At 41.3% G+C, this 20,250-nt stretch overlaps 1 protein-coding gene and 1 pseudogene across 2 annotated transcripts in view; one reads left to right on the top strand and one right to left on the bottom strand.

The window, feature by feature from the left end:
• LOC102849794 overlaps positions 1 to 370 on the bottom strand; it is a 9,646-nt pseudogene extending 9,276 nt beyond the window's left edge.
• Positions 1 to 19,803, top strand: part of LOC102870028 (chromosome unknown open reading frame, human CXorf56) — a 38,122-nt gene extending 18,319 nt beyond the window's left edge. Inside the window, exons 3-7 of one of the 2 annotated variants that reach the window (XM_006893774.1) lie at positions 10,298 to 10,339; positions 15,958 to 16,096; positions 16,598 to 16,687; positions 17,558 to 17,650; positions 19,741 to 19,803. In XM_006893774.1, coding sequence (XP_006893836.1) covers positions 10,298 to 10,339; positions 15,958 to 16,096; positions 16,598 to 16,687; positions 17,558 to 17,650; positions 19,741 to 19,803 — 427 coding nt within the window. The remainder of the gene's footprint in view (positions 1 to 10,297; positions 10,340 to 15,957; positions 16,097 to 16,597; positions 16,688 to 17,557; positions 17,651 to 19,740) is intronic. The other variant, XM_006893775.1, reaches the window with a different exon arrangement.
• The last annotated feature ends 447 nt before the right edge of the window (positions 19,804 to 20,250 follow it).

Genomic DNA, 20,250 nt, shown 5'->3' with positions numbered 1-20,250 from the left:
GACTCGATGGCACATAACAACAACAACAACAGTGGTTCCTTCATGGACTTTGATAAAATGCATTATCTTCTTTATCTGGGTTCTTTCCAATTTCTCCTTCAAATGTAAAGTTGGCTTCTGGTACAATATCTTGTCCAACTGGAGAGCAAAGTACTTCTGCTGTGCAGTTCACTGTAACTTGTTTTTGGATAGTTTCTTCCACTGAAAATGTAAGGCTATGCTTAGGTCCTGTTTTGGAATATCCTCCCTGCTAGTTCATTTGACTGTCTGCACGAGAAACACTTTGTGTAGGTATGAGTGTCCCTTGCTGGTAGTTGATGCAATTCTTAGCCACTGAAGCTCCTGGATAGGGGGTCGGTGGGATCTCCATTCCTGGTTAGCGATGGTTGGCAACAGTGGGTTTGCTCAGGTGTAACTGGATGGGGCTAGGGTCCTGCACATCCCTTGTAATAAGTTTTAAAATTGAGAAATGGGAGTCCTTTAACATTATTCTTCCCTTTCAAATATTTTTTACTATTCTGAGTCCTTGGAATTTCCAAATGGATTTTATAATTACCTTGGCACTTGAGGATTTTTATAGGGATTGTACTGAGTTTGTAGGACAATTTAAACATTGCTATCTAAATATTAAGTCCTTGAACAGGGAATGCCTTTTATTTCTTTAAGGTTTCTAAAATGTCTTTCAGCAGTGTTTTGTAGTTTTCTGAATATAAGTTTTACTTATACCTCTTTTGTTAACTTTATCTATAACTATTTATTGTTTAATCTTGGAAGCAGGAGTGGCATCCACTTCCATAAAAGCTTGCCTCGGGAAACCCCATGAACCTGGAGAAAGGACGAAAGTTATACAGGTGTCCAGGACTTTCGTTCATGGGTCGCTATGAGTCTCCTACGACTCAATGGCATGGCACTTAACAAAAACAGCAATTTATTGTTTGGCCCTTTTAATCACTTTCACTTTCCTCATTCCTACTGTTAGAAATACAGCAGTTTTGTAATATTCTGGTCTGTACCCTGCAAATTTACAAAGTGAATTTATGAGGTCTGATGCTTTGTGTTAGTAAATCACAAGATGTGTTACTTTGGGAAAATCTGCTGTCAAGAACTTCTCCAAAATGCTAAAGAGTAATGATGTTAGTTTAAAGCATGTGCATGCTTCAAGCCATGTTATTTTCAGTTGCTTCCTTTGCACCTGAAAGTTGGACAGTGAATAAGGATGATGGAAGAAGAATTGAAGCATTTGAATCATTGGAGAAAAGTACTGAACATCCCATAGACTGCCAAAAGAACAAACAAGTCTGTCTTGGAGGAAGTATGACCAGGTTACACTTTTTAGAGGCCTGGATGGTGGGACTTTATCTCACATGTTGTCTGGAGGGGCCAGTCCTTGGAGAGAGACAACATGCTGGGAAAGGTGAAGGTCATAGAGAGAAAAATCCTTAACAAAATGGATTCACACAATGACTATAGCAGTGAGATCCAGCGTATCAGAGATCATGAGGATTGTGTGGGAGAGGGTAAGGTTTATATGTGTCATGAGTTACTTTGAATTATAGTTGACTTGATGGTACGTAACAACAACAACAACCACAAATGTTTGTGTAGACTTTAGGGTTTTGTACATATGAGATCATGTAATTTGCAAGTGGAGATAGCTGTATTCTTATTTTGCATTCTGGATGCCCTTCTTCATGCCTGAATAGAATTTTCAGTACAATATTAAGTAGAAATTGTCAGCAATGTCATCATTGTCTTGTTCCTGATTTTAGAGGGAAAATTTTCTTTTTTTTTACAAATTAGTTATAAGGGGTTTTGTTGTTTTGGGAGAGCAAATAAATGGAAATTAAACAATTCCTACACGGCTATGTTTTGTGTCATAGATTACAGTCCCCCCATTATAACTTCCCACTTCCTCCATGTGCTTCCTGTTTCCATTCATCCTTCTGTCCTACCCCTTCCTGGCTTCTGAGCTTTGTCCTTGGGCAAATGCTGTCTTTTTGATCTTCCATGATTGATTGTTCTGAGGACTGAGTACCTCCCTAGTGTGACTATTTACCTTGCAGGCCTGTCTATTGTTTGACTGAGAATGGAATTGCTTGGGTGATTTCAGTTCCAGATTTAAAAGGCATGTAAGGGAACTATAAATTTTTTTGTAGATGCCCTTTATTAGGCTGAGGAAATTCCCTTCCATTCCTAGTTTGTTGAGTGGTGTTTTGTTTTTAATCCTGAAAAGATGTTGGGTTTTGTCAGATATCTTCTCTGTGTTCATTGAGATGGTCATGTAGCTCCCCCCCCTTTATTAATGGGAAAGAGAACATGGAAGAATTTTTTTCTTTTTTTATTATGATTTGAGTGAAAGTTTACCAAGCAAATTGACATCTCTATTCTACCTTCATGTACATTTTATTTTAGCACATTGTTACTGTACTCTTCCTCATCCTTTTCTTTTACTCCTACCTGCTTTCTGGGCCTTATCCTTGGGAAAATGATGTCCCTTTGGTGTTATGTGGTTAGCTACTTCTAAGGAGTGAGTGTAGTGCTTTGGTTTACCTCACAAGCCTACACAGTTGAACCACAGGGGTGAGTTTTGTCCCAAATTAGAAAAGTGACTCAAGGGCATAGTCTCAGGGGTTCCACCATTCAGCCCAGTAAGCCTGATCTTTGTTATGCATTTGAATTTTGTTCCTCTTTTCTCCATACGCTATCTAGGACTTTCTACTGTGACTCCTTAAAGAGTGGTGAACAGTAGTAGGCGAATTTATTTTCTTTTTTTTTTTTTTTTGAATTTTTTTTTTGAATTTATTTTCTTGAATCTTTGCTTTTCTTCCTTCTTCTTTGGTCCAGATAAAGAGAGACAGTAGTTCACAAGGTTTTAAGACTGCAATCACTACTCACCAGAGTATGATGTAGAAGAGCATCTTTATGGACTGTGTGTACCAGTTGACCTTGATGAATGTTACCTGACTTTTGTATATTGAACCACTTTGGAGCCCACTCCAGAAAAGAAATCCCAAATAATCATGATATATTTTTGTTGTTATGTGCCACCGAGTCACCTGCAACTCATAGTGACCCTATGTATAACAGCCCTAAACCCTGCTCTATCCCTTATCTTCCTTATTGTCTCTGACACACCTACCCCCATTACCCCAGTCACTGAATCAATCCATCTCATTCATGGTCTTCTTCTCTTGCCCTTGTCCCTCCACCCTCCCAAGCATGACATCCCTCTCCAAGGACTGGTCCTGCCTTGAAACATGTCCAGAGCATGTCAGATGAAGCCTCAGAATCCTTGCCTCCAAGGAGCAGCCTGGCTTCACCCTCTCCAGGACGAACTTATTTATTCTAGAAGTCCGTGGTATATTCAGTACTCTTCTCCAGCACCAAAGGCATCAATTCTCCTTCTATCATCCCTAATCATTGATTGCCCAGTTCTCTATAGAATCCTTTTAATATACCACTGGATTCAGTTTGCTAGATATTGGTTTCTTTTTTTTGGGGATTTTTACATCTATATTCATTAAGGATGTTGTTGTTGTTAGGTGCCGTTGAGTTGTTTGCGACTCATAGCGACCCCATGTACAACAGCCCTAAACCGTGCTCTATCGTGTGCCAATCTCATTGCCTCTGACACACCCATCCCGATTACCCCAGTCACTGAATCAATCCACCTCATAGAGGGTCTTCCCCTCCTGCGCTGTCCCTCTACTCTACCCAGCATGATGTCCCTCTCTAAAGACCTGTCTCTCCTTACAACATGTCCAAAGTATGTCAGACGAAGCCCCAGAATCCTTGCTTCCAAGGAGCAGCCTGGTTTAATCCTCTCTACGACGAATCTGTTTGTTTTCTTGGCAGTCCATGGTACATTCAATACTCTTCTCCAGCACCACAGCTCAAAGGTGTCAATTCTCCTTCTATCCTCCCTAGTCATTGTCCAACTCTCTGATGCATAACAAGTGATTGCAAAAACCATGGCCTGTATCAGGCGGACCTTACTCATTAAGGATAGTGGTCTGGTTTTTCTTATTGTGTCATTGTCTGGCTTTGGTGTTAGGGTGATGCTGGCCTCCTAGATTAAGTTTGGAAATTCTCCATCGGTTTTTTTGTTTTTGTTTTTGTTTTGTTTTGTTAAGATTTTGAAGTATCAATGATAATCTTTCTTTAAACACTTGGTAAAATTCAGCAGAGACTTCCCTTGTGGAAAAAATCTTTACTTACTGATTTAATTACTTTCCTTGTTTTAGGTCTATTTAGATAGATCTATTTAGCTACTCTTCTGGAGTTAGTTTTGGTAGTCTTTGTCTTTCAGAGAATTTGCCTATTTCATCTAAAAAACCCAACTGGTGTTGAGTTGATTCTGACTCATAACAATCCTATCTTTCAACTCATTGTTCTTGAATTGGTACTGACTCACAGCTGACTCTCCAGTGGGTTTCTTAAAGCTGTAAATTCCATGAGAGGAGATTGCCTGGGGAGGTGTGGCCACTGGATTAGCTGTGAAACTATGGTGGAGGCCACCAGAACTTCCTTACTGACCCTAAGTTGTTGTTAAGTGCCTTCAAGTAGACTGTGACTCACAGTTATGCTATGAGGAACCAATCTGAACCTTGTTCTATCTTGCACCATCTTGAAATTCTTTGACTTGTTTGAGTCCATTGTTATAGTCACTGTTCCTCTCTTTATCTGACCCTCCACCTTTTTCAGAGCGATGAACTGGCCTCTCCTGACAACATGCCAAAAGTAGGTGAGATAGAATTCCACCATCTTTGTCTTTAAGGAGCACCCTGGCTGTTCTTCCTCCAAGACATATCTGTTTGTTCCTTTGGCTGGCCATGGGTTACTCAGTACTCTTCTCCAACACCACAGCTCAAAGGCATGGATTCTTCTTCTGTCATCCTTATTCATTGTCCAGATCTCAGATGCATAGGAAGTGGCTAGAAAGACTATGCTATGGGTTGAATCAGGTGCATCTTAGTCTTTAAACTGACAACATTGCTCCTTAACACCTAGAGGAGGTCCCATTAGATTATTTGAAATTCCTTGAATCTGATTGTGTTGCATTAATTTTGATTATGCTGCTTCAGCCTTAATTATCATTGTAATAATTTAAAATCTGGCTCAACCATCACCTCCTCATAAAGCCTTCTGTGACTGCCTCTGACAAACCAGTGCTCTCACCTTAGTGCTCCCGCCACACCTTGTGCATTGCAGGAAAAGCTGGGAAAGCCAGAACTCCTGTAAGGTGGAGCCTGTCAGAAAAGGGAAAAGCAAATATTTTCCACTTAAAGGACTGATAGAAAAATGATAAGACTACACCCTTTTGAAGGCAGAAAACTCTTAAAACCCATAAAAACAAGGCCATTTTATTGAGTTCTAGCTCTCATAGGTTTCATTATACGTTCCTTCATTTTAGAACTTTACCCCTTGGTTATTATTTTCTCACTAAACTGAATTCTTAGAAGATTTCATTCAACAATATTTAGCACATGTCTTCTTTTTCATGACTTTGCTCAGCTCTGGGAAGATCTCTCAGATTGCATAACATTTACAGTGAAGTGACACCAAAAATTAGTAAAAAGGAAAAAGAAAAGAATTGCAACTGTAGAATGTGATGTGAGTAAAATAGAGCTGATGGAGAGGATCACATGAAAATTTTTTAGAAAGTCTGGTCCAGGAAGACCTCTCTGACTAGGTGAGAGGAAGACCTTGGATGAGATGGATTGACTCAGTGACTGGGGACTGGGGGTAGGTGTGTCAGAGACAATAAGGTTGACTCAGGATAGAGCAGGGTTGTTGTACATAGGGTCGCTATGAATCTCAGGCGACTTGACGGCACATAGCAACAACAGCAGAAAAATGATGAGAAGTGATGACAAAGTTGTGAGAGGAGTACATGTGAAGGCACAGAGTTGGGAAAGTGTGCCTAGGAGCCACATAAAATAAGTGGTGGCCTAGTGGTAAGAAGCTGCACTGCAGTTCCAAAGGCATGTGATTCAAACCCACCAGCCACTCCATAGGAGAAGGATGGGTAGTCTCATCCCAGGCAATTAACAGCTTCTGAAAACCTACAGGATGGTCAGCTATGGATGGATTCCGGCTCCATGACACACACCACCACCAACAGAGCATGGTAAAGGAGGGAGAGAACATGGGAAATGATTGTGTCCTCAGTGGATGCCTGGTTAAAAAAAAAGTGAAGTAAAACAAAACAAAAAGCAACCAAAGGTGTCTGGCATCAAGTCAGTTCTGACGCATGGTGACCTTCCATTGGATTTTTTGAGGCTGTAAATCGTGAAAGGTGCAGTTGGCTGTTTTTCTTCCACAGAGCAGCTGGTGGATTCAAATCACTGCCCTTTTGGTTTGCAGCCCAACATTATGCCACTCACCTTCCTGGTAGGCCATTGTAAGGTGGTTGTTGTTGTTATTATGTGCTGCCGAGTCGCTTGTGACTCATATTGGCCCTATGTACAACAGCCCTAAACTCTGCTCTGTCCTGTGTCAATCACACTGTCTCTGACATTCCCATCCTGATTACCCCAGTCACTGAATCAATCCACCTCCTAGAGGGCCTTCCCCTCCTGTGCTGTCCCTCCACCCTCCCAAGCATGATGTCCCTCTCCAGGAACCGGTCCCTCATGTCCAAAGTATGTTAGATGGAGCCTCAGAATCCTTGCCTCCAGGGAGCCACCCGGTTTAACCTTTTCCAGGATGAATCTGTTTGTTTCCTAGCAGTCTACGATACCCTCAGTACTCTTCTCCAGCATCACAGCTCAAAGGCATCAATTCTCCTTCTATCCTCCTTAGTCATTGTCCAAATCTCTGATGCATAACAAGTGATAGCAAAGATCATGGCCTGTATCAGACACACCTTAGTCTCCAGAGAGACACCATTGCTCTCCAGTACTCTGGAGAGGTCACTAAAAGCAGACTTCCCCATCGCAGTACATCTTTTAACTTCCTGGCTACTGATGCTGAGAGTGTTGACTGTGGAGCCAAGCAAACTGAACCTGTGAACAATCTCAATCTCTTCACCATCCATCCTGATGCTGCCAATTGGTCCAGTGGTGAGAATCTTTGTCTTCTTGACATTGAGCCTCAATCCATACTGAAGGCTGCAGTCCTTGACCCTCTGCAGCAAGTGCTTCAGGTCCTCCTCACTTTCAGCAAGCAGGGTTGTGTCATCTGCATGACGCAGATTGTTGATAGATCTTCCACCAATCTTGACCCCACATTTCTCCTCATAGAGCCCAGCCTCTTGGATAATCTGTTCTGCAGGTTGAAAAGGTATGGAGACAGGATGCATCCCTGGCATACACCCTTCCCAATTTTGAAACATGCAGTGTTTCTTTGCTCTGTTCTGACGACTGCCTCTTGGTCCAAGTATAGGTTTCGCATTAGCACAATCAAGTGTTCTGGGATTCCCATTCTTCTCAGAGTCAGTCACAGTTTGTTATGATCCACACAGTCAAACACCTTTGCATAATCAATGAAACACAGATATTCATTCCTCTGGTATTTCCTGCTTTCAGCTAAGATCCATCTAACATTAGCTACAATATCCCTAGTATCACGACCCCTTCTAAGCCCAGCCTCGACTTCTGGCAGTTCTCTGTTGATGTGCTGTTCCAGTCGTTTTTGGATAATCTTCAGTAGAATCTTGCTTGCATGTAAAATCAATAATAATGTTCTATAGTTTCCACACTCTGTTGGGTCACCCTTCTTTGGAATGGGAACAAATATCGATCTCTTCCAGCCAGTTGGCCAAGTGGTTGTTTCCAGATTTCTTGGCACAACTTGGTGAGCATGTCCAGGGCAGCATCTGTTATCTGAAATATGTCAATTAGTATACCATCTATTCCTGGGGCCTTATTTTTTGCTATTTCCTTCAAAGCAGCCTGAACTTCTTCCTTCATCACCATAGGCCCTTGCTCATATGTTGTTTCATTCAATTCTTCTGTGTCTGCCAATTTCTTTTGATGCAGTGACGCAGTATATTCTTTCCATCTTTTTTAATACTTCCTGGATCATTTAATATTCTGCCTAAAGCATTCTTGATTATAGCAACTCGAGGTTTGAATTTGTTCTTCAGTTCCTTGAGCTTAAGAAATGCTGAACGATTTCGAGTTTTATTCTAAGCATCTTGGGAAACTGTTAGAGTTTTCAGCAGATGAGTGACTTGATAAGTTTATGTTTTGAAACTACTGTTTTCTCTATTTAGACAATGGCTAGGAATGGAAAAGTTGTAAAAGCAGGCTGTAGAATAAACAGTCAAATTGCTTTGTTTAGAATGTGAACTTGATGTAGGGAAGACCTAGCTAAGTGTGACACAAACTTGGAAGCCTTAAAAAGGAGGAAGGGATGGGTTTGACCACACTAAAAAAAATATACTAGTTCTACATCTTTGCCTAAAAAAACCCCCCTCATAGACATTGCCATCCAATTAATTCCAACTCATAGCGACCCTAAAGGACAAATAAAGAACTACCCCAGTAGTGTTTCTAAGACTGAAGTCTTTGCAGAAACAGATGATAGCCACAGGTTTTGCCCATGAGCAGTTTGTGGGTTTGAATTGTTGATTTTTCCTTTAGCAGCCAAGACCATAACCACTGCCCCAGCCAGCACCTTAATATTTGCAATTAATCACTGAATCTGGTATAATCTAATATTTGCAAGTCTCCATAATATAAATTAAAAATTATTAGAAGAACCAACTCTTCACAAAAGGAAAATACAAATGAAACCATGCTTTTTAACTTCAGTCTTTAAAAAGGTAAATTATTAGGCCCCTCATTTTTCACCTGTCAGATTGGCAGTGGTATAGCTTAATAATATACGAGTTGGTGAGAATGTAGGGAAACAGGCACCCTCGACACACTGATGATGAGAATGTAAGTGGATTCAGATTCTGTAGAGAGTAATTGGTCAATATCTACCAGAATTAAAAAGGTTTACACTTAGCAGAATTTATCCAACAAGTAGGAGACATTTTTTTAGTTTATCCATAAAAAGGAATTCCGTGCAGCCCTTCTGATGAACCAACTGTTGGTAAGAGAGAAGCACTATGATACATAGATATATGTGTATATGTGTCTCCCCTTATCGTAGTTAAGTCGGAACTGACTCAGCTAACTCTCCAGTGAGTTTTCAGATGCTATAAATCACAAGGGAGGAGACTGCTTATCTTTCTGCCAGAGAGCGGCTGGTGGACTTCAACCACCCACCTTTGGGTTAGCAGTGTAACACCCTTTCCACTAGGCCACCAAGAGCCCCACATATTTATTTATTTTAACCAAAGTATATTTCCAAGTTGGAAAAAAAAAGTCAAGTACATAGTCTGCTACATATGGTTAGTACTCGACAATAGAGCTGCATTGTCATTTTTTTATTAATAAGGATTCCTTTCTTATATATGCAGAATACAAGAAGAACTCTGAAACAGCCTTTGCTTCTGCAGAAAAGAACTGATGGGGATGTGGAGGATGGGGTGGGGAAGATACTTTTTCATTTTGTACCCCACACACACATGCTACCTATTACAATACTGAAACCAACAAGGTGGTGGAGAGCTCTGGTGTCATAGAAGTACTCCATGGGGAGTTGCACTGCTAACCCAAAGGCTGATCGAATTTACCAGCAGCTCTGCAGGGGAAATGTGGGCAGTCTCCTCCAATGCAATTTACAACCTCGGAAACTGCACCAGAGGGTCAGCGATGAGTCAGTTCCGACTACATGACGGTGAACAACAGCAAATAATACTGGTAAAGGAGCTCCAGTGGCCTAACGGGTAGTGAGTTGTGCTGCCAACACAAAGGCAGATGATTCTGACTAGATAGTATTAAGTTTGAGGGTAGTTATTTATTTGTCCATTTGTTTTAGTCAATACTACTGTTACTATTATAATCACTAAGACTACAACTGTGATTGTCATCCGAAAGGTTGGCAGTTGGAAACTATCCAGTGATTCTTCACAAGTCAAGCCTGGCAATCTGCTTCCAAAACTTGAAAACTGTGGAGCAGAATTGACTCCACGGTGACTAACAACAACATCAGTGACAACTATTCCCAGTCCTTTTCTTCTTTCAGGGAGATTCCTGACCCACATATGGCACTCAGTAAATGTCAAAGAAAGGAAAAAAAGACGGCAGGCACTTTAAAATTAATAGATGTGTAACAAGTTGACTGATGAAAACCTTGAAAGGCTTTGTTAGTGTTTGAAGGAATAAAATGGTGAAGTTAATGGCCTGTGAGATTTGTTTATCTTTTCTTGTTTAAATAAAGACTTGTGTTTTCTGTGCAGGCCTGAAGGCATTGAACGTCAGTACAGAAAGAAGTGTGCAAAGTAAGTATTAACAGTGATTTTATGGGTAACTGCCTGTTCTTTCTTTATCCTTATTATCTCAAATGCCCTCCAACTTGAATGTACAGAGGCCAATACACTTTTCCAAGAGACTAGTACCATTTCATCCCTACTCAGCTAGCCACAAAGTTGGGCAAAAAGTATACTTTGACAAAAGTATACAGTCATGTAATACCACCACTATCATAATGTAAGACATTTCCAACGTCCTGTGTGCCTTTTTAAAATAATTTTTTTTTAAATTTTAATTATGATATTAATGAAAGTTAACAGAAGAGTTGGGTTTTCATTCTGTGTGCCTTTAGCAGTCAGAGTCCTTTCCCCACGCCTGTCTGCTGACAGCCATAGTTCTGCTTTCTGTCTCCATAGTTTTGCCTTTCCTAAAATTTTATGTAAATTCTACAATATATATTCTACTAATACAGATCACAACAACAACATAGATTACATCTCAACATCAAGAAAACAAAAATACTCACCACTGAACCAAAGGCAACATTATGATGATGTTGTTGTTGATTGCCGTCGAGTCAAGCACGACTCATAGTGACCGGATGAACAAAAGGCCTAAAGCGTTTCTATAACTATTGTCTTTTCTCCAAGTTCATAGAGTTTCCAGAGGCATGTGGTTTAGGAAGTGGATGCCACTCCTGCTTCCAACATCAAGATATATGGGAAAAAAGATCGAAGTTGTCAGCAATTTCATTTCACTTGGTTTGCAATCCAATAGTAGCAGCAGTCAAAAAATCAAAAGATGTATTGCATTGGGCAAACTGACTGTCAAGGGCCCCTGAAAAGTGCTAAAGAGCTAGGATATCCATTTAAAGACTACAGGGCACCTGACCCAAGCCACAGGGTTTTCATTTGCTTCCTGTACATCTGAAAGTTGGGCAGTAAATAAAGAAGACAATAAACGAGAGTAAATAAAGAATACCAAAATAAAGAATACCATACAAGCCTTTGAGCTGTGGTGTTGGAGAAGAGTATTGAGTATTGCATGGACTGCCAAAAGAACAAACAGATATATCTTGGAGAAGATGTGCAACCAGAGTGCTCCTTGGAGGCAAGGATGGTGAAACTTGGTCTCACATACTTTGGGCATATTATCAGGAAGGGTCAGTCCTTGGACAAAGATCTCATGCTAGGAGAGGTGGAAGATCAGAGAAAGAGAGGAAGAACATCAATGAGATGGGTTGACACAGTGACCTCAGGCTCGAGCATGATGGAGATCATGAATATGGTGCATGGTAGGGTGGGGTTCAGATCTGTTGTTCACAGGGTCACTGTGAGTCAAGTGGACTTGATGGCACCTACCACCACCCTGGTGGTGCCTTAGATAAGTGCATATCTGCTAACTGAAAGGTTTATAGTTTATGGGGAGCTCTGGTGGCCTAGTGGCAAGAAGCTGCACTGCAATCCCAGAGGAACACGGTTCGAATCCACCAGATGCTCTGCCGGAGAAGGAGGCGCAATATCCTCCTGTACCAGTCAGATCTGATTTGATGGTACACGCACACAAAATAATAAAAAATAATAAAAATTAAAAAAAAGAAAGGTTTATAGTTTAAAACAATAGTTACTCTGTGTAAGAAAGATACGGCACTCTGTTTCCATGCAGATTTACATCCTCGGAAACCATATGGGGTAGTTTTCCTCTGTCCTACCAGGCCTCAGTGAGTCAGAATCCACTCAGCAGCAGTGGGATTTTTGACCTACAATGTTTTTTTTCTTATGTTCTTTCACTTAGTGTATTGCGTTTGGAATTGATCAGGTTTTTTCATTTGTCATAGTTTGATTGCTCAGTAATATTCCCTTGCAAGGATGTACCATAGTTTGTTTAACCATCCACCCACTGAAGGCCATTTGAATTGTTTTCATTTTGGGCTATGACACATAAACTTTCTATGAACATTCAGGCATATAAATTGAAAGGGAGATGTATTTTCTTTGGTGATATTGCTGGGTAATATAGTAAATGTAACACAATGTGATTTAATCCAGACCTCCTAACAGAGTCTCTTATAGGATTGTCGCATACCCTAAAAACCTTTGTTTAGAGAGTAATAGTTAAAGGGAGGGGATTTCTAGTGTTATGCTACTAATAATGAGATTAATCTATAATTGTTGAGTCTTTCCACAGTTTCATTTTGACTCTCAAAGGACTTGGACTAGATGACTCAAATAGAAGAAATGGATAAGAAACCATTTTAATGTTGTTATGAACATAGCTATAGAAATGCCTGTTCCTTAAAAAAAAAAGAAATGCCTGTTCCTGTTTCAGTGTAATACCTATTCCTTTGGATATACTCCTAGTTGTGGAATAGCTGGGTCATATGGGACGTCTGTGTCCAGCTTTTTTTTTTAAAAAAATTACTATTTCTTGTGTGTGTACCGTCAAATCAGATCTGACTGGTACAGGAGGAGATTGTCCCTCTTTCTCCAGCTGAACATCTGGTGGATTTGAACCATGAGCCTTTGGGATTGCAGCACAGCTTCTTGCCACTAGGCCACCAGAGCTCCCTTGAATCCAGCTTTTTGAAGAAATGCCAAACTGCCTTCCATATGGTTGTACCATTTTACAATCCCACCAACAATACATTTATTGTTTGCTGTTTTGTTGAACTTTGCTGCTGCTGCTGTGGAAGTGAGGTATATGCAGACCAATACAAAACTTTTTCAAAAAGAAACTATTTTCATTCACAACCACATACGATAGGTTAAATTGATTTGATGATGTCTTGCTTAAAAATATAAAAAACAAGGGAGATCTGGTGGCTTAGTGGCAAGAAGCTGCATTGCAATCTTGAAGGCATGCAGTTCGAATCCACCAGATACTCCACTGGAAAATGAGGGGCAGTCTCCTCCTGTGCCAGTAGGATCTGACTCAATGGTACACAACAAGAAAAGAAAAACAAAGTAACTAAAAAAAAACCCTAACAAAACAAAAAATACGCAATTATCTAGTGACATCTAAATCATGGTAACCTCGTGAATGTTACAGTAGAACTTTTCTTGAGAGTGTCATACACAGTGATGGTGGTTATTATGTGCCATGGAGTTGCCTGTGACTCATAGTGACCTGATGTACAACAGCTCTGAATCCTGCTCTATCCTGAGCCAGTCTCATCATCTCCAACAGACCTATTGCCATTTTTTCTCCAGTCACTGAGTCCATCTCATCTGGAGTCTTCCTCTCCTGTGCTGTCCCTCCTCCCTTCCAAGCATGATGTCCTTTTCTGAGGACTGGTCCCTCCTGGCCACATGCCCAAAGTATGTGAGACAGAGTTTCAAAATCCTTGCCTCCAAGGAGAAACTTGGTTTCAACCTCTCCAAGACAAACCTGTTTGTTTTCTTGGCGGTCTGTATAGTATCCTCAAGACTCTTCTCCAGCACTGCAACTCAAAGGCATCTATTCTTCTGTCATCCTTAGTCATTGTCCAGCTTTCTGACACTTAGCAAGTAATTGCAAGGACCATGGCCTGAATCTGGTACATCTTGGTCTCTAGACCGATACTGTTTCTTCTCAGTGCTCTGGAGAGGTCCCTGACTGCAGATTTTCCCAGTGCAATTTGTCTTTTGATTTCCTGACTGCTGATACCTCATCTCCATCCATCATGGTGCTGCTAATTGTCCCAGTGATGAGAATCTTTGTTTTCTTGATGTTGAGCTTCAATACATATTGAAGACTATGGTCCTTGACTTTCTGCAGTAAGTGCTTCAGGTCCTCCTCAGTTTCAGCAAGTAAGGTTGTTGATGAGTTTTCCTCCAATCCTGATGCCACATTTCTCCTCACATAGTCCAGCCTCCCAAGTGGTCTGTTCTGCATATACATTGAAAAGGACACATCCCTGATGCACTCCTGTCCTGATTTTGGACCATGCAGTATTTCCTTGCCCTGTCCTGACGACCACTTCCTGGTCTGAATAAGGATTCACATGAGCACAGTTAAATGTTCTGGGATTCCCATTTTCCTCAAGGTTAATCACAATTTGTTGTGATCCACACAGTCAAATGTCTTTGCATTTTGATAGCATCATATTCAGTGGCTGATTTTTCAGAAGCATATTGTTAGGCTTCCAGCCTTTGGTTAATGGCCATCAGCGCTGACCATTTGTTCTACCCAGGGACTCCATCTTTTTTTTTTTTAAAGCCATCTCTGTTGTGTCAATTTCTACCCATATAGACCCTGTGGGACAGAGTAGAATTGTCTGTTTGTTAGGCTTTTCAAGGCTGTAAAAGCAGACTGCCTCATCTTCTTCCTTTAACTATTTATCATATCTTCTGGGTTTTATGTGCCATTGAGTCAGACTCAACTCATAGCTGACCCTCTAGTTGGTTTTCAGAGGCTATAAATTGAATGGGAGGAGGTGGTCCCTCTGTCTCCCCTGGAGTAACTGGTGGAGTCCAACCACATGCTTTTGAGTTGGCAGAGCGCCTTATATCTCTTCTTTTCTTAAATAATTTTTTTGTTGTGATTTGCAACAATGAATGAATGGAAATCCAAGTTTTCTGTAAACTTTTGTTACAATATCAATAAAAATTTTTTTGTTGTGATTTTTAATGAAAGTTGGATTTTCATTCATTCATTCATTCGTCTTACAGCTTTTCTTCTAAGCCAAAAAGCCAGACTCTGTATTGTTGAGTCGATTCTAATTTGTGGTGGCCCTTCATCCAGTTTTGGAGGCTGTTAATTTTATTTTTTTGGGAGAGGATGGGAATAGTTGTTTTATTATATCATGGAATATAGAAGACAGAGGCTGTTCATTTTAATCAGAACAGAATGCCTCATCTCTTTTGAGGAGCAGATGGTGAACTTGAAACACCAGCCTTTCAGTTAATTGCCTAACATGTTGCCCACTAAGCCATCTGAATGTTGTGTTCCTTCAAGTCAGAACTGATCCATGGCTGACCCTCCAGTGCATTTTCAGGGGCAGTAAATCACACAGGAGTTGATTACTCATCGTTCTCCTGTGGAGCGGCTGGTGGATTAGAACTGTGTACCTTTGCATTGGCAGCATGATTCTTTACAACTAAGCCACTGGAGCTCCCTGTCATCAGAATAGGTCTGCTTTATCTAGCTCAAAATACATAATATGAACAAGGTGAGGAATTGTAATATTTACTACAGGACTTAGTTTGCAGAACACTGCAGTAGAACATCTATACTCCTGCTTGACATGGCACAAACCAACCACGTGTGCACACAGACAGACAGAAAGACAGACAGACAAGGCTAGATAAAAGCCCCAAATAAAAGGAATGATAGCCGCTTTGACTAGGAAGCAATCAGTGTGAGGCAGTATTTTCCCTATTTGTCTCATGATGGTCAGAATCGCCTATGCTGATTAAAATGACCAAGCCCCAGAACTTACCCCCCAGATTTGCTCAGTCTGGATCTTCTGGGGAAGGGCCTAGGAATTTGATGGACAGCAAGCATCCAAAGTGATGCTTATCAAGTAGTTTTGAGAACCACTGGGAAGCGTAATCATTCGTTTCTGATGCAACAAGAATATTCCCAGAGTCCAAGCATATTCGGCAAGTTGCTATTTGGGGGATTTGGTTACTGGGGGCCACTCAGCGATTCACCATGCTATTTGCAGGTGTGGCCTGCCACTCTTCTACCAGTCCCAGCCCAAGAACGCTCCTGTGACCTTCATCGTGGATGGCGCAGTCGTCAAGTTCGGCCAGGGATTTGGAAAGACAAATATCTATACACAGAAACAAGAGCCTCCTAAGAAGGTAATCATCGCTGAAGGAAACCAGCTGGTTTCATACAGCTACAGGTTGAAACCTACATTTTAGAGTAAGATTTAAGGGCCTGAGAAACTGTCCTTTATGGATGTCTGCTTTTATGAGAGAATGCCATTTTTGTGTCTAAGCGGGTGGTCCAGAATTGTAAACCATCTATTATATGTTCTCTTTAATGCTGCTGCCCTGTAAAGTTAGAAAATGTATCTTTCTTTGTTCACATTTATTTCCTTCAAATTTCTTTGTCCAGAGTGAGCGATAGAAAATGGAAGGAATGGGGCCAAGTTTTTTAGACCAATTTCATATGTAGTTTAGAAATGCTCAAGGACAAATGTTAAAGAAATATTATGTAAATAAAAGCATTGGTGCCTTTCAGTCAGTCAACTCATCGCAAAGAACTAGTTGTAGCCCCTCTAGATGCTCATGCGTACATGCACACACACCCCGTTCACAAATCCTTTGGTGAACTAATTCTTCTTCCTGATATTTCAGGTGATGATGACCAAACGGACTAAAGACATGGGCAAGTTCAGCTCTGTCACCGTGTCTACCATTGACGAAGAGGAAGAGGAGATTGAGGCTGTAAGTGCTTCTGCCCTCATAGGGATTGTCATTTGAGGAGAGGTGGCGTGAGAGTCAAGGAGACTCTAGAGCATTGTTGTTGTTGTTGTGTTCCATCGAGTTGGAACCGACTCATAGCTGAGCCTCTGGTGAGTTTTCAGAGGCAGTAAATCACATGAGAGGCGATTTGCCCTTCTGCCGCAGAGCAGCTAGTGGAATTGAATTGGATACCTTTGGGTTGGCAGTGCGACTCCTTACCATTCAGCCACCAAAGCTCCCTTGGAGTAATTGTGTACCATTGAGTGGGAACCAATCCATAGCTGACCCCCTAGAGGGTTTTCAGAGGTAGTAAATTACAGAGGGTTGATTATCCATCCTTCTACAGGGCAGCTTGTGGATTTGAACTATGTGCCTTTGTGTTGCCAGCAAAAAGTCCACTACGCCATCATAGTTCTCTTTAGCTTTGAGTAGCAGAATAATTAGAGACCTTGCTTTGAGACCCTGCTCTGTTTGGAAGAGACTGGATGCCTAGTGTCCAGTTGAGATACTTGAGGGGACAAAGCTCCCTTCCCTCTTCAATTTAAAAGTGTTCTGATGAAATGACTTGCGTTTCAGCTCTGAGGATGGGTGAATTTCTCTTTAGCAATGGTGTCAACTGCCTGTATGGTTCTTCAGTGTAATGATGTTTTAGGGGAGAGATGTTATTTTGAAAATGGTTTCAAGTGAAACCGAAATGCGCCTGGGCTATTTCAAAGAGAGAGAGGTGAAAGAAAACAGAGCCATGCCATTTCTGTAATGATTTCATGATTTGAGTGGCAAAAATTGCTGCTTCTGTTCTTTGTTGTTCACCGGTGAGACTGCCGATTTCAGGATGCTTCTTGTTTCTCTCAGAGGGAAGTTGCTGACTCATATGCACAGAATGCCAAAGTGATTGAGAAGCAGCTGGAGCGCAAAGGCATGAGCAAGAGGAGGCTGCAGGAGCTGGTGAGCGGCGCGGGCTGGAACAAAAGCTGGGTTTCATGATTTGGATGTCCCTCCTCCAGGCCAGGCAGGGAGTTCTTCAGGAATCAGTTGGGGGTTACTGCTATGTCCACAGTGCGTTACACGGTTAGGAACACGATCCTTTCCTTTAAGAATTTAAGAGTTTGTGGGTCACTCAGAACAGGTGCAGTTGGTTCTATTTTTAGCTTTACTTTGGTGTGAGGGGAAAGCTTGAAGCCCTCTCAGTGATTTAAAAGCTGCACATGCAGCGAGCGAAGGTGATTGTGATGAAGACCTTTTTGTAATTAAGAGTTGGTTCAGTCCTTTCAGAGTGAAGGCTAATTTACATAGCATTAAAGGGCAAGTGTTAATTGTCTTAATCCTGGGACTGCATGTAGCTGGCAGCTGGGGTTTCCATAAGATCTTCCCCACTCCCCAGAAGAAATACTTGTTAGATAGTCCTAACTAGAATAACATTTTGATCTGCTACCTGTGATCCAAGAGGGGTGGAGGGAGCAAAAAGTCAGGGTTTATGCATGCTTTCTGGGGAGACAGCATATACTTCCATGCTACTTTGGCCTCACCATGGTTGGGGCTTAGCATTACCGCTTAAAGCACTTTGGGTGGTTGTCTGTGTTATTTGTGGGCTCATCTTAGATGTTGTTGCCAAAATTTTCAGTTTTGGATAATAATTTACTTAGGATCTTTTATTAAAACCAAGCATCCTGCATTAATACCTCATCAAAAGACATTCTAACAACTGGAGAGGATTCTGAGGTGACAGTGGTGGTAGGTCTCAAGCTGGTTTTGTAGAGTTTTTTTTAACCTTACTGACATGGTCTGGAGCAAACTTATTAAACTTTCTGAGGTAAAGGACCAGTGCTTTTTTGTTATTGTTTTCTTATCTGTCATAGACAGATTTGCCATTTATAAAGAAAATGAAATGGCCTTGATTTTTATTCTTAGGCTATTATTTTATTATCGCCCTGTAAAATGGCTAGAAATTTCTACATGCTTGCTCTCAGTTCTTGTACGTATCATGTATGGCCCAGTAACATACAAGTCCCAGGCTTGTGGCAGTTTGTGAGCCAGACAACTTGGAGTGACAGTGCTCTAGGGCAACTTTTTTCAATACTGGCATGTCTCATTATTGATTCCCTCACCCCTGGGGGACCTTGAGGCTGCTGGGATCCCTGTACCAGTTGCCTTTGCCTATACCCTTGTTTCTTCACCCCCACTTTGCCGTATGCAGATTTTCATTGTCTGTGTGTGCTATAACATCAGAAAGTTTGGAAAGAAGTTGCTCAAGATTTTTAAGATTCAAGTTGTTATTGTTGTTTTTATGTGCCGGCGAGTCTGCGACTCATAGCAACCCTATATGTACAACAGCCCTAAACCCTGCTCTGTCCTGTGCCAGTGGGGTCTCCAATACACCCATCCCAATTACCCCAGTCACTGAATCAATCCACCTCATATAGGGCCTTCCCCTCCTTCACCGTCCCGCCACCCTACAACATGTCCAAAGTATGTCAGACAAAGCCTCAGAATCCTTGCCTCCAAGGAGCCACCAGTTTAACCCTCTCTAGGATGAATCTGTTTGTTTTCTTGGCAGTCCATGGTACCCTCAATACTCTTCTCCAGCACCACAGCTCAAAGGCATCAATTCTCCTTCTGTCCTCCCTAGTCATTGTCCAACTCTCTGATGCATAACAAGTGATCGCAAAGACCATGGCCTGTATCAGATGCACCTTAGTCTCCAGAGAGACACCGTTGTTCTTCAGTACTTTGGAGAGGTCCCTAACAGCAGACTTTCCCATTGCAATACATTTTTTATTTCCTGGCTACTGGCGCCAAGAGTGTTGACTGTGGAGCCAAGCAAACTAAAGCTGTGAACAATCTCATTCTCTTCACTATCCATCCTGATGCTGCCAGTTGGTCCAGTGGTGAGAATCTGTCTTCTTGACATTGAACCTCAATCCATATGTCTATTCTCACTTATGTACTAAAAGAGCAATAAGGGATAGTGTTTGGGGCAGGTAGCACAAGGAAGGAAAATAAGAATGGAATATCATGTCACCTTTCTTCTTCTACAGGCTGAACTAGAAGCTAAGAAAGCTAAAATGAAGGGGACCTTGATTGACAACCAGTTCAAATGACCAAGAAACTTCCTTCAGGCTCGGACTGGAGACAAGCACATAGGACAGGAGGAAAAAGAGGTTTTGGGGTTTTAGTAAATGTCTTTTTGTTGTTTATCTGCCCCAGCAGAAGACCTCACTGTCGTTTCCTGTTGATACTCCCTTCGATATTTGGTGAGGTCTTTAGCTGAATTCACTTTACCTGCTTCTGGCTAGAGATGGAGAGCAAGAATAACCAACAATTCCAGAAGATGGATTTTTCAGAATCTTTCTGTATATAGGTGTTTTGTATTATATTTTCCTCCCATGGAAATTTTTAATTTTTATTATATTAGTTTATCTACAAAATTTGAATACATTGTTTTTCAGATCAGATTCTTCCAATTTCCCTCTCCCCCCCATCAACTTGTACAACTCCATGATTGATCCCCCCACCCCACTTCTCTAGCCATGTAGGAAAAGAATGGA

This window comes from Elephantulus edwardii, unplaced genomic scaffold, assembly GCF_000299155.1.
Source record: "Elephantulus edwardii isolate Elephantulus edwardi_28Jun2011 unplaced genomic scaffold, EleEdw1.0 scaffold00131, whole genome shotgun sequence".
Taxonomy (NCBI): Eukaryota; Metazoa; Chordata; class Mammalia; order Macroscelidea; family Macroscelididae; genus Elephantulus; species Elephantulus edwardii.
The sequence above is the reverse complement of the archived record's forward strand: the minus strand, read 5'-3'. Positions and strand labels throughout refer to the sequence as shown.